The sequence below is a fragment of the Pteropus alecto genome, unplaced genomic scaffold (assembly GCF_000325575.1).
Source record: "Pteropus alecto unplaced genomic scaffold, ASM32557v1 scaffold120, whole genome shotgun sequence".
Classification (NCBI taxonomy): domain Eukaryota; kingdom Metazoa; phylum Chordata; class Mammalia; order Chiroptera; family Pteropodidae; genus Pteropus; species Pteropus alecto.
This window is the reverse complement of record NW_006430061.1, coordinates 1,590,110-1,604,965: the sequence shown is the minus strand read 5'-3', so window position 1 is coordinate 1,604,965 and position 14,856 is coordinate 1,590,110. Positions and strand designations below refer to the sequence as shown.

Here is a 14,856-nt window from a genome sequence, read left to right as displayed (position 1 = left end):
CACAGGCTACTTCCAAGGTTAACCCTAGAAACTGAGACCCAGGATTAATCAACTCCAAAACCCATGCCATGAGGCCTCTAATTCCATTACTCCTCCAGGTCTAGCCATTACTTCTATCTTTTCATCTATATTAGCATCATTCAATCTTCTGTTTCCTGACTGGTTTCTTTCCAGAGCCAGAACCAATGGACGTCATGCCAAGGAACAACGACCTACCCAGACAGGTGAGAATCATACAGGAAACAGGGGGCTCAATGTTTTTCTGCTTCATAGTTCTTATTTTTACTCTCTCTTATTCCATCACAGGGTTGAAACTGTCAATGTAAAAAGTACTTTGGTATGTAATAGGCTTAAATACCTCATAGAAAATGAATTAATCTGGTACTATTCTATAAGCAGAAATACTACTAAGAATTAGGAAAGCTGAGATTTAGTTCCTGTTCTGTCATGAACCCACCATGTAACCATGATCGTCATTTTCTTTCTGTAGGTCTCGGTTTTTCCCATCTGTGAATTGAAGTAATTAGACCAGAACAATTATAATGTCCCCTCCGCCCCCACCAACCCCCAATTCTTTTGCTCTACAATTTAATCCCACGAATATACTTCAGAGGCAGGCAGATGTAATAATAGTGTCCACGGTAGCTCACTTTACCACCCAATGAGGTCAAGCATTTTTCTTAAGAGATTCTCCTAAGATAAGGGTGACGACAGTTCAGGCTATATGTATATGAATGTGTAATCTGCCTATTTATGGGCAATTCTGATCAGAAGGTGATCTACTGGCTCCTCAAGATGATTAAGATGAGCAAAATAACTGGATTCCCAAGTTACATAATACCCATGCAGGAACATGCTGTAATCCATCACCATGTCAGCATTAAACTACCAAGAAGATCAGAAAAGTTACAGAACATACTTTAAGACTCAGAAAGCCTACTCTGCTTTGCCTCTCTTCTAGCTTAGCTCTAAGGACGCTTAGAAGCATCCTATTTTAAATTCTCTGTATATTGTCATGACTAAAATTATATCATGGAGATGTCAAAACAACTAAATTTGGTAAGCTATTAGCCTACAATATCACTGAACTGTACTGGTACTACGGGTTGGAGATGGTTGGTGTTTTTGGTGTGGAAAGTTAAAACCCAGGGCAGTAACTTAGACTTCTGCTGGCAGGACACTCACAATCTATGCACAGAAGCTATGTTGACATGATGGAGCATAACAGCTCCCAAGGCGCCGTTACAGTCTATTGTCCCTACAATCTATATATTTAACAGACCCTAACTATCCTGTGATGCAGCCGACCAAAACAACTCCATTGGTGCTGTTCTGGCTGATGAGGTTAACAATGTTTCATTTTAAAGCACCAAAATAGGGATTACCCAATAAAGTGAAATACATGTAAACAAGTATTCATATGGATGTATATGAGATTCCATATGTGTTAACAAAGACATAAGCACCTCACACCTATGTAGTGTTTGTCTACATTTATGATATATATAAAGCATGTCTTATATACATCTAGGGCTACTAAATATCACATAAACACTCTACAGGGGACATTGTGATGCATTGCCCAGATCCCCCTTCAGAACTGAAAGATTTATTCCCTCGGCTGCAGGGGAGGTTGTCAGTAGTTCACCCTCAGCTGCTGGCATTGCCTCGGCTAAAGAGATTAACCTCATCCAAGATCATGTCCCCTTCCTAGTGTAGTTCTCATCCAAAAACTGGTTGACACATGTGTACAAAAGCTTACCCCTCCACCCAACTAAGACCTCAGACAGGTTGTCAATTCTGGGACAATTCTGAATGACTATGCGGCCTCGAAGCTTCATGTGGGGTTGGCTGAGGTCTTGTCCAATCCTGCTCCCGTCCTGTCCCTTCCCTTCCACAGCAGCAATCAGAAAGAGCCCTCCCTAGTAAATCTGCTTGTTAATCTCCATCTCATCGTCTGCTTCTCAGGAAACCCAAATCTGTGGCATAAGTCTTTGTAAAGAATGTTCCAAAAAAGAAAGTGACCAGGTAAGCTTAATAAATTATAAGGTTTTATGACAGCAACACTGTGAAAAATTCTCTAAAACTATATTATAGGTTATAAGAACAAATTCATAAATCTGATTTATGGATCCTTATATTTAAAAAAACTGAGATAATTCCAAAGTAGACAGTTTTTGAAGACAATTAAACTGAATTTGTCATAAATCCATTTCATCAATCTTACCGCACATTATATATTTACCCTCTTTGACCTCAAGAAAAATCTGATCCTCAGAAGAGAAACTAGTGTACTATGGAACCTCATAAAATTAAGATGGATATTTTGATTATAAGAGAGCCAAAGCTACCATCACAGGAGTCCTTTAATATTGTTCTTGATTTACATTTCTGGCTGCAACTAATAAATATCGACTCTAGAAACAACAAAGCCTGCAAAACCACGAAATATATGTTTAAAACAGTGACAGTATTTGGAAGGGAGATCATGTTAAGGAGAGCTTATGAACACAATATCCCTGAATATAACGGATTTTTCCAGTGCTCCAAATTCAGCTTCACTAAAATCATCTACTGAGACAACAAACAACACTCCCTTTTACTAGGAAACCAAGGTTTTTCTGGTTCTGTAGAAGCCGCTTTGCCGCTTATCGTTAGAAGCTCAGTTATATTCAGTTATATTTAGGTTGTTTACATTTATTATCATTATTTTCAGTCTTAACCTAATCTCTCGCCTATATGTATCTCTTGTATTATAATGCAAAAAAAAGGCATTATTATTTCAGAACCTCAGACTTCTTCTCTCCAAATGAATTAAGTAAAATCAATGAGAAATACTTAAAACTAACTGTAGTATTTGAAGTTAATGGCATCTTAAGTTTGAACTTCAACTCCAACCAATAATACAAATTCAATAATCTAGAGTCACACTGATAGACAGATTCACTGCTGGAAGCAAGGTGTGTCCAGTACCAATTTACTATTAGGTTTAGTGCACACAGATTAGGATGCTGCTATTCTAAGCCTGCTTAATATGACAAAGGGGCTTTACTGAAAGAGTTGCTGCAACAATATTGAATGTATTTCTCATTTCTCCCCAAAACTAAATGGCATATATATACATTCTATTTTAAATGTTCTCCATGTTAATATTCTAAAAAAAAATTTCTAGATGTATTTTTCAAAGAAATATTTCATTCATAACATTCATCGAAGGCTAATAATTTTTCATAATTTAACAATAAGTACGGCTATTTTAATGAAATTGTTTTTGTGTGTGTGTAGAATGAAGTTTCTGAAGTGGATTCATTCTAAATATATTTTATTTAGCCCAGTGGTTTTCAACTAGGGGTAATTTTGTCCTCCCTCCCTCAATGGAGGACATTTGGCAATGCCTGGAGACATTTTTGGTGGTCACAAAAGGAGGGAGTGCTATGGGGATCTAATAAGTAGAGGCCAGATTAGTGCCCCCATAGCAAAGAATTATAGTGTCAACAATGTCAATAATACTAAGGCTGAGAAACCGTGATCTAACTTAATAAATCTGAAGTTTCCATAGCTTTGTGGATCAACTCTTCAAACAGTTGGAAAGGAGTTTAACTAAATGAGTTGGCCAATACGCCAACATCTGAAAAATTTAGTTTCCTTCTGCTGTCCCTCCCACTATTGTATGAGGATGTCATATCTGTGACAAAATAGTATATTTGTTCCATATATTCAAAGGTCACCAATGATTCTGTTTAAGGTATGGCACACAAAAGAAAGTTCCTACATTCCGTTTAAGGCCATAAACAGGTAAGGTATTCCGTTTAAGGTAAGGTCTGTACCAGGAGCTGCACTAGGTATAGTCATATAATCTTATTACATTGTAACCCAGATTACTACCTGCATATTATAGATGAAGAAACTGAGATTCAGAGAGGTTAATTTACTTGCCAAATATCACACAGCTGGTAAGTGACAACCCAGTGACTACTATTCCAAGTGAGAATATTATATTTTTAAACTCATTGATACTTTCTCATATATGCAAAGGAAATTTCTGAATCACTAAGGGTTCTTACTACTTGAGAAAATTTCTGAATCATTAATGGTAGTTAATGGGGTGAGGAGGGTAATTAGCTTTTCACCTTGTATCTTTCTGTATTATTAGAATTTTCAGTAAACATACATTACTTTCACTTGAAAACTAATAAATAAAAAAAGACTCAAATCACTGACATCTTTCTCAAATTAATTTTAGGATTAATCATTAACAAAACTGTAAAGTGGGAGAGGATCCTTGGCACACGTATTCTCTTGTAATAATCCAATTTCCCATTCAGTAACTCCATGCCAAAACTCGCTTTCCTACCCAGATCCCAAAAAAGGATCTTATAAAGTTATTTACATTAAGATTAAATATGCTATTATTCTCTGGTGTTCCCACTAAGCAGAAGACAGCATTGTAGGTCAAAAGAATGACTTTGTGTTTATCTTTAATATCAGAGTAGTAGAAGAGCTTTAGGGGCAAGGCTTTTCTTCTCTGTCGTCCTGAACTCTCACTCTATATGTGGCATTCTATTCAGGCAGTTCTTAAAGAAGGGCCTTGCGAACCTACTGCCAAGGATGGAGCACTTAATGGAGGAACGAGTCACTTAATTGATTGAACAGATCCAGTGATTGGCATGTGCATGACAAGTCCCACGTATATAAAAGTTTACAGTTTAACAGGCACCAAAAGACCCACCATTCCCCTAGATGGTCTCTCTCCCACCTGGATCTGAACCTCCTGCCAAAAGGATTAATAAGGCAGGGGTTCCAATAGTGATCAATTTTAAATATTATATATGTTAATATTTCTCTATTAATCTGACATAATATTTTATACATATAAATGTTAACATCAGTATTAATGATGTCAATTATTTGTTAAGCTTTAGGAAGTCAACACTTCCAGAGGCAAGCTTCTTAATCTGGGTGAAGACTTTGAGATTCTTGTATCTGGGAGATCTGGGAGACAAGCTTCGAGAGTTTCATCATACTCCTATCCCTTCCAAACCCTTCTCAGCTCCCTATTCCCCAGTTGTCTCCTGGAATGCCTGAAGAATATAGATCAATCAAAGATGAGAGGTTGATTCGACATGAGTAATGGCTCTATATCACACTACAACAGGTTGAATTGTGTTTCTCAAAAAATATATTGAAGTCCTAGCCCTTTGTACCTGAAATGTGACCATTTGAATATAGGGTCTTTACAGAGATAATCAAATTAAAATAAGGTCGCACTGGATTAGGATGAACCCTAAATCCAATGACTAACTCCTTTTAAGAAGAGGGAAATTTGGAGACACAGGGACACAATAGAACAGCCACATGAAGAAGGAGGCGGAAATTGGAATGATGCAGCAACAAGCCAAGGAATAGCAAGGATTCATCAAATAATCAGAATTTTTCACCCAATGTACTACAAAAGCCTCTCAACTCATCTCCCTATTTCCATCCTTAACCTCCTGTAGTGCACCATCATGAATTAGGCAGAATGATCCTGTTATATGTAAATCATATCATACCACTGCCCTGGATAAAACCCATCTCGGAATTCCCATCACTCAAGAGTGCAAAGCCTTTCCAGGGCCTGCAAGGTCTAACATGCTCCATCCTACCGCTTTCCCTTCCTTCACGCCGCCCTGGCCGCACGGGCCTCCTTGTCACTGGCCTACACTCTGAGGGCCTCTGTGCTTACGGCTCCTACAGCCTGGCTGCCCTTCCCCCTGCTCCTCAAACAGCCTGCACCATGTCTTGATTCTTGTCTCTACTCAGCGTCTCTTCCTCAGAGTCCTTACCAGCTCATCTGAAGGAACAACCCCTTCTCTCCCCATTCCCTGCACTTGGGGAATCTGTCTATCTTTTGGCACTTGTTCACCTCCTAATATACTGACATTATCTTATGGATTTAATGTTTATTTTTTCATTGTCTATGTTCCCTTATTAGAATGTCAGCTCTAAGAGAGCAGGGATTTTTATCTGATTTATTCACTGTTGTATTGCCGGTGCCTAAAACAGCATCTATTATAGAATAAGCACTTGATAAATAATCTGTTGAATCAAAAAATTCATAAATGCATTTTGTAAGCTGCTTTGTTTTACTTTTTTTGCTCTGGCTGATAGGAAGCTTAGTAATAAATTCAATGCCTAGTCATAGTAATTATATTAGCCTTTATCATGGGCATATATGCTTCTTCCTTTTTTTACTATTCTGATATTTTCTTCTTATTCTAATAACTTCATATATTACTTTTATTATAAGATATTTCTAAGACTTTTGGAATGGGACAGAAAGACACCAAAAGGCAGGTGGGCTGAGTACCTGGTTGGGTGCCTGGGATGCAACCTACGCTACACTAAGTGGGAAAGGGTATATTTGTTAATCAGTAGGAATGCTTGAGTGTGATACAAGACAGCTCTCAAGCTGGAAGCCCAAATCTTTGGCTGCAGGTTGATGCTTGAGAGCCCAGAAAGAGTCGGATGAGAATGAACGAATGAGTCCAGTAGGGCCAGTGGAGGAGGGAAGCAAGTTTTACCTTTTCATTCCTGCAGTTGTTCAGCCCCATATTATTCATGGAGGACAGTTTCCCATCAACACCATGTGGCTGTTGCTGCTGTTGCTCCCGCTGGATCTGTTCTCGCATCTTCCGAGCCTCCTGAATGGCTTTCATCACTGTATCCTGATCCCCAAACAGGGCAGGGGAGTTGAGACTGGACAGGATATCTGCATACACAGGATGCATTATTAAAAGCTTGTGAGGTGAGAATCTTAAAAATAATACTGCCACTCACCAGTCCCCTATGGAATGTTACATTCTCTGAACAAGGAAGGGGCACATTTACCATTAAGAAAATTGCAGTACTGTGCAAGGAGCACAGAAAGCCAGAGCAACCAAGCTGTGCTGAGACTTTTAGCTCTTGGAGGATACCCCACCATGCCAGTTTATCTGAGCTGTCAACCAACCTCACAGATGAAGGTTCCTAGATTCAAATTGTGAGTGTATCTACTTATCTGCTCTGGCTAAATCTAACAATCGGTGGCAGAGTAGCAGTGGGGAAGAAGCGGGTGGGGAAGGGTACAGAGATATCAGGCTGCCCATTATATTTCGTGTGCTAATTCAGAAAAGCTATGAGTCTAGCAGAAAAATCTGTGAGTCTACATGTGTACTTTAGTGACATCTATATCTCTGTGTTCATATGTCCACTGCAGAGAGGGGAGGGGCTGTGTGAAGGAATACACCACACTCTCCATTCCCCAATCACTGGCTGGTTAATGAAGCATTCTACTCATCATGCTGCCTCAGTTATTTACCAAGAGAATGACAACCCATTCCCTGCCCCCAACCCGAACACCCACTGCTCTCAGCTTCCTGCCTTCGTGATAGTGAGGCTGTATGACTGGGAATAGTTTTCGCATAAGTACAGAGCTTCAAATAAAGTAATGATAAGTATTTACTTTCATTATATTCTATGCAACACAGTGGGGAAAAAAATCAAAATTAAACTGACTAATTTTCCTCCGTATCTTGCATTTTACTATAGGTTAAACTTAATACTTTAGATAATCTTTTCCAATTCTAGACAAAAAGAAAGCCATTGCTTGCTGACTGATAGATTTCAGCTGCTGTGGTAAAGTTGAACATGATCCACTTGTTTGTATTGTGGTATGAGCATTTCATAGCACATGTGTGTGTGTGTGTGTGTGTGTGTGTACACACACGCACACACCTCACACAGACAGGACAGAGGAAACCAGACTATAGTCAAGCTCACACACATTTCCATGTGTGTGCAGAGCATGTGCATATGCATTTGAGTTTAGAAAATATTCCCAAGGTTATCTATGGAAAAAATTTTTAGTCAGTCACTGTTTAGAGTATAGAAAACTCACACCTTTTGCTCTGCAGCTTTTCTGATAAAAATTCTATCCAATATTGTCTGGACCAGAGGGCTATTACTTCGGCCTATTTCTAGGCCATGATCTAAGAAATATGCTCTGCTGACGTATAAATCCCACAAGAACAGGGCCTGTGACATAGTCATCCTTGTCCCTCATGATGCTCAGAATAGCAAGCAAATGCTTTCCAAACAAAACTCAGAAGCAGATTATAGGAGGCCCATTTCAAATCAAGTCTATTATTTACTTCTATTGGCTCTTGGTCATCTCATAACTTCCAACAATCCAGCAATCGCATTCACACTCTGGAAATGATCCACTTCTCTCTTCCACAGCGATACCACTGACTTGGGCTGAAAACCTCCTGGCCATGGAAAGAGGCATCCTGACTCAAATTAGAATAGGCTGCCATGTGGTTCCTAATGTGCCAATTTCAATGAGGAAGATTCACTTAGGCTCTGCACAGTTCAGCAAATATCCCAACTGTGAGTTCCTCAAAACAGCACCGTTATATGTGAGAGGACCTGGATTCTAGTCTTAGCTCTGCTGATTAATAGCTACATGCCTGTGGGTAAGTCATTTTACCTGTAAGAGCCATGATTTACTCTACAACGAGGGTAATATTACTACACTACCTAACTCATAAGATTACTGTGAAAAGTCAAATGAGATAAGATAGGCAAAATGTTTTTTAAACTGTAAATGGCTACATTTACACATTATTTTATTATAATAAGCATTTCGGGCTCCAGGACTCAATAACGTGAGGAAGATAATATGGTGCAGAAATGCTGATTCCAGTCCCTAATCTCTTTAAATCTCTGTGTCTTTAAAAATTAGGAGACTTAAAGACTATGGTAATAATAATGTTAAGACATTTGGCACTCTGCTACTGACGAATACTTTCATATTTATTATTTCGTTGTATATTATATGTAAATGTGTTGGTATTCAGTCCAGTGTTTTTAAATTGCATGCTTTTTAGGTGCCAGATACCATGTTAGGCACTTTATATGCATTTTTTATCTTTTAATTCTCATAACAATCTATGAGCTAGTTAATAATACTCTCTTTTCAGAGATTAGGAAATCGAATTCAAAAATATTAAATAACTTTCCCAGGGTCATACTGGTAGTAGGTGAAGGCTCTTAGTCAAAGTCTGTCTGATGCCAAAGGCCATATTTTTCCTCTACACTTCTCACACTGGGGTATGAATATTCCTAGAGATAACTGGCAATATATCAGAGAGTGTGAGAAGCCAGAGGATCATTATAACATGTCTTATATGATTCCAATTTTATTTCATATTGTGTCACTGAAACATGTCATTCATATTTGTTTTAATGCAAACTGATATAGGATTGGATGTAAAAGTCACACACATTTTAAAAAGAAAATATAAAATTTCAAAGGAATCTTGGAGTTTTGGCAGGCATCTTTGAGGTCAGGTCCTCGGAGGGTTCATAGTCACTCCTTCTGCTCAGAGTTACTTTAGCAGCAAAGCACTGACCAAACACAAAAATTCCTAAGTCTCTGATTTGCTGGATCTAACTCATCATCATCTAAAGAACCCATCCCATCAGGGTTTACATTATGGCCTTTCCCCAAAGTTCTAATCATCCAAGACACCAAATTGAGTTATGTTTCAGTGGAATAGATTTTACTTTATTATGTTTTTTCTTGGACTAAGAACACTTTGGAAATAAAGATCAGTCATGACTCAACAGGTTTGCTTTCTTTTACCTAATTCATAAGTCTCTTCCTGGTGTTGACCTTTCCATTTACCTAAAGAGGATCCCCTTCCCAGGCTTCCTCCAATAGGGCTGGGGATGCTGCTCTTGTTCGGCAGATTGACAGGGCTGGTTTTGCTGGCTGGGAAGAGGCTCGGGGTGGGAGAGGTTGGGGACTTGACAGGCTCAGCGGTCTTGGGTCGGGATGAGAGATTCAGCGGCTGTGCTGCTGCTTCATCCTAGAAGAGGTTAACATAAATAATTATTTTTTAAAAAGACAAATGAAGCACATTATCACTTAGTAAGCCACAGTTATTTTACACCTCAGAGACAATGCCACATTCTCCTACGATAATAACAAAAGAAGCTAATTATCTACCTCCTTGAAGATTCATCAGAAGGAAACCTCATTAATTTCCCTGTGTTATGCTTCTATTTACATTAACTGTGTAGCTGGATCATTCTTTTTGCCAAATTAAAATCTGAATTAGCTCACATTACAGCTTAATTTCCTAATGTGTTTTCAGGGATCTAAATTAACCTAGGGCATTTACAAAGAATTATTTAAAATTTCTGCAGTTCTATCGTGCTTTTGTGTCATTCTCTCTAAAAAGTTCCTGGAACTATAAATAGGCTCTGCAGCTAATTTTTTAATATATATTTTAAATCAAACAATCGCAAGTACTTTAAAAATGGAAACACGGAAGGCCTTCTTCTGATCTCTTGGGCCTCTGCCCAGGGAACCGCATGCCACAGCATGGCTTCTATGTGGCTTTCTGGGTGTGGGCACTCTTCATGGTCTATATTCTGGTCTCTATTCATGTTTAAAATTAATTTTTGCAAAGAGCAAGCACACATTATAATTATGTTTTACATACCATGCTACATGCAATTTATTTTTCATGTCTAAAGTGATGTCTCTTTATATTCTTTGCTCCATATATTTACAGAATGTCTATTTTAAGACGCCTGCCCTATACTGAGCACTGTATTCAAATATCTGGCTTGTAACTCTAGTTTAACCAGGAGCTTGAAAGCTAAGCTTCTTGCCTTTATTTTGTCTCATTTATCCTGCCATGAAACACCCATAACATTTCCATCATTCTAGAAATTTGGTGTAATATGAGCATATTCATTTAAATGTTCAGTTTTAAGATTTGCATTATTGTGTTCTAAAATAAAATTGTCAGCAAATGTTAATTCCTATTTTGCTCCTGAGAAGGCACAGAGAACTTGCTTTTAAAGTCACTGTTAAAAACACACAGTAGAGCTTGGAAACAGAACACTCTTCCCCTTGGCAAAACTGTGACCCCTATGGAGCTCAATTTCTTCCTCTGTAGAAAGAAAAGGACTGATTCTAGCTGATCTCTAAGGTCCCTTCCAGTACTGATGGTCATTGTTTAAGAGGAAACAAAAAAGGATGCCAGAAAATACTATCCAGAAAGAATTAGAAAAAGAAAATAACATGCACAGAGGAGCCACTACATACGAAGCGTTATGCTAGACATTTTCACATATATTAGCTCATTTAACTATCAATAAATCTATGACGTTGGGTAACATTATTTTAAATTTACAAAGGAAGAAGAGGACAGGGTGATACAGTCACTGCCCAAAGCCATACATGAAGGGACAAAATTTGAATTCTAGTTTATTAGACTACAAATCCCAGACCCTTTTTCTACTATATTATCAGAGAAAATAAGTCATTTGATAATGTAGTGATGCCTTAGGGTTTTTGTTTTTGTTTTGTTTTGTTTTGGTCATGGTAGGAAATAGGTAATCAGGCTCATCTATGTGGCAATGTTCTTTTCTTTTTACCCAGACATGGTATAGGTTCGTAGGAAACACAGTTATGAATGTTAAAATTATCCAATATGCTTATTCAAGTTACTTCCTTTTGCTCTGATCTCAAAAGGTATTTAGACTAGTTAGTTCCTTTATGCATATCTAAATAATAGTGATTCATATGCTAGATATTTAGTTCATTTTCTCCATGTTTCTTTATTTTGGGGTTCACTGAACTTTGATATCTGAGTTCAGAGTTCCCTTCAAATTTGGAAAATGTTCAGCTATTACTTCTTCAAATACATTTTTCTGTTCCTTCTCCTTCTTGCATTCTAGTTGCATATGTTAGGTCATTTGATGTCCCTCCCAGGCACTGTGTCCTTTCCATATATTTCACTTTGGATAGCTTTACTGTTATGTCATTGAATTCACTAATCTTTTATTCTGTAACGTCTAATCTGTTGCTAATCTCAAACAGTGCTAATCCAGTGTACTTTTTATCTCGAACACTGTATTTTTCATCTCCCGACATTCAATGTAGGTCTTCCATGTCTTGCCTTATAATGCTTATGTTTTCCTCTACCTTCCTGAACATATGGAATTAATAGCATCTGGTTGTATTCAGCTTTGGATATACCCTAATTTATTTATTTTTACAATTCAATAATTACCACTTCCACCAACAATGCCACTGGGCATGGGAAGCATATCAACTCCCAATCACGTAAATCCCTTTCCACAATGGCAGGCCTGCTGCTGGTCCTCACAGCCTGCCCTGACCTGACAGAAACTTTGTAGGTGTTTTTTAGGGAGCAGATTTGCCTTCCTCCTCACCTGGCTATACTTGTAAGTCTTTTATGATGGCTTTGTTTTTTTTTAACGTCTTATCTACTAATTCAGATCATATATGTCATTTTGGAGTCTGTTTCTATTGATTGAGTTTTCTCCTCAATATTGTTCTTTTCTTGCTCCTATGAAAGCTTGGTAATTATTGAATGGATGCTACACATCATAAATTTGATGTTGTTGGGTGTCAGAGTTTGTGCATACCTTTAAATATTTGTAGACTTTGTTCTGAGACACAGAACAATTTGATCCTTCTAACTTTTAAGATTAGTTAGACAAGTCCAGAGCAGCTCTTAATCTAGGGATAATTTGGCCCCACTACTCAAATAATACCATTCTGAGGAATGGACTTGATGTCCCATTTGTCAGAAGATATTTACATTCTGGCTAATGTGAATACAAACCATTCTCAGTCCTCTGTGAACCTCAGAATTGTTTTGTCTGCTAATTTGGTATTTCCCCTGGCCTCAGAAAGCTCTCTCCCACATATCATGCATGTCGATCAATACTCAGCTACATGCAGGGGAACCTTCTGTAGATCTTCAGTGCGCACTCTTCAGTGTGCAGCTCTCTCCTCTCTCGTACACTGCCTCACAAACTCCATCTACCTGGGCATCCCTAAACTCCAAACTATGTCTCTTTACTAAGGGAGGCTGCGAAACTCAGTGTGGGTACCCCTCCCTGTCCTATTGCCTGGAAATTCTCTCTAGAGAGTAAGCTGAAACAACTATCGTGCTTGCCTTACCTATTTCTCGTCTGTCAGGAACGACTATTCTGTACTTCTATTGTAAATGTCTGAAAACCACTGTTTTATATATTTTACCCTGAGTGTTAGTTGTTTAAGCTGAGAGAGTAAATCTGGTCTCTGTTCCTTCATCGTGGTTGAAAAATGGAAATCCTCTAGGTATTTTGTTAGGATCTCTCTTGGTATACATCTAGAAATGTCAATCACAAGCCCTACTACTACCATCACCACCACCATCTTATTTACTACCGTCAGATCATCATCATCATCAATATACTAACATTTATGGAATACTCATTATATGCTAGAGGATGTATTATCTCATGTAAGACTCATAATGATATTAACTTTTATTTTATGGAGGAGACAAACTAAAGCAGAAGGAAGTAAACTGCCCAATGTGACGAGGCTGGTAAAAGTGGCAGAACTGACATTTGAACAGAAGCATTCCAACTTCTGATGTTGACAATTATAGCAAATAAAAATTCTGGGGAAAAGAAGGTACATAAAACCATTTGTGTTTATTTCTGTTACCTTCAGCAAACTATGTCCTTTGCAATGCGGTCATGTTATATACTCAGGGAAAGCAATGACTATAGACAGAAACATCGAGTATTTTAATGACCATAATTCTACCAATTAGAAAACTATGAGATTTTTCTCAGAACTTCTTCAATAATAGAGAGAAGCTATTTTTAAAATTTAAAACATTTGTTTTATGTCTCGGTCTATATTTTTTACCCATGCATAAAATAAACAAACTAATAAGGATAAGAAATGCTTCCTTTGTTATTAACATAAAATACAGTTAAGTCAAATTATATAGAGAACTCCCTAAGAATTTTCATGTGGTCAAGTGAGTAATAAAATTCAGTTGGCCCACAGAGCTGGAATGGTAAAAGCAGATATAAACGTGAATTTAACCAGGGAACATTTTACTCATCCAGTAAAGGCTTAGTTTGGTGCAGTTCCATTTGGCCAACTCACTCATAAAGCGACTTTTTCATGTTAAAATACCTAATACTCAATACCTCAAGTCCCTGATGTTTGATATGCTCATACCCTAACAAGTATAATTAAATGAAATGCTTTGGTTTGAGTTGTAGTGTTCTGACTCTTATTCACAAATAGAAACTCTTAGAACACAAAAATAGATAGTCTGTTTCCATAAGTTATGTGATCTTATTAAATGTAAACTGACTATTGTCATATCTCAATATTTCTAACAACAAAGCATAAATGTCCATCTATTTCTTTGGAGAACTTAAGAGCATGAGTGGCATTTAGTTAATTCTTTTGGGTAAGGCACAGGCAAAACTACTTCTTTCAATGATGTTTATTTTTTTTTTTTATCTTTGGTATTTGGGATCCATATTTTTAAACAACTCTTCTGAAATCTCCGAATTCCTATCTGCAAATTTTAGAGAAAAAAACAATTTTAGTGAGTTTGTAGCACACAATGCTGTTTTGTTGGCTTTAGATATTTTCCATGTGAAGATTTAACAATTGTAAATTTTCTCCAAATGCAGTACTCTGTGCACATTACAGTAATCCATCTGTGCTTAGTATACCTCTTTAAATAGATAAGTCAATTATACAAAACAATTGTTTCTGTGAGCTGTTTGAATTTGTTATTTCAATATAGGAAGGAAAGGCAATCATAAAAACCAACCGGTACCACCTATAGGTACCAGCTGCAGCACAAAGCTGGAATGGATCACCAATTTCTTTCGGTCGCTAAGTATGTCCTGGCTGCCCCATTTTAAGACACTGAAATCAGTGAGAAAAAGTATCTATTAATGTCCCAGTAACAACTTGGGAGA

At 37.6% G+C, this 14,856-nt stretch overlaps 1 protein-coding gene across 3 annotated transcripts in view; it reads right to left on the bottom strand.

The window, feature by feature from the left end:
• The window catches only part of SOX6 (SRY-box 6), a 394,559-nt gene that overhangs the window by 64,882 nt on the left and 314,821 nt on the right, over positions 1–14,856 (bottom strand). For all 3 annotated transcript variants that reach the window (XM_025046393.1, XM_025046391.1, XM_025046392.1), the window contains 2 exons: positions 9,710–9,893; positions 6,564–6,751 (listed from right to left, as the gene is read on the bottom strand). In XM_025046393.1, coding sequence (XP_024902161.1) covers positions 6,564–6,751; positions 9,710–9,893 — 372 coding nt within the window. The remainder of the gene's footprint in view (positions 1–6,563; positions 6,752–9,709; positions 9,894–14,856) is intronic.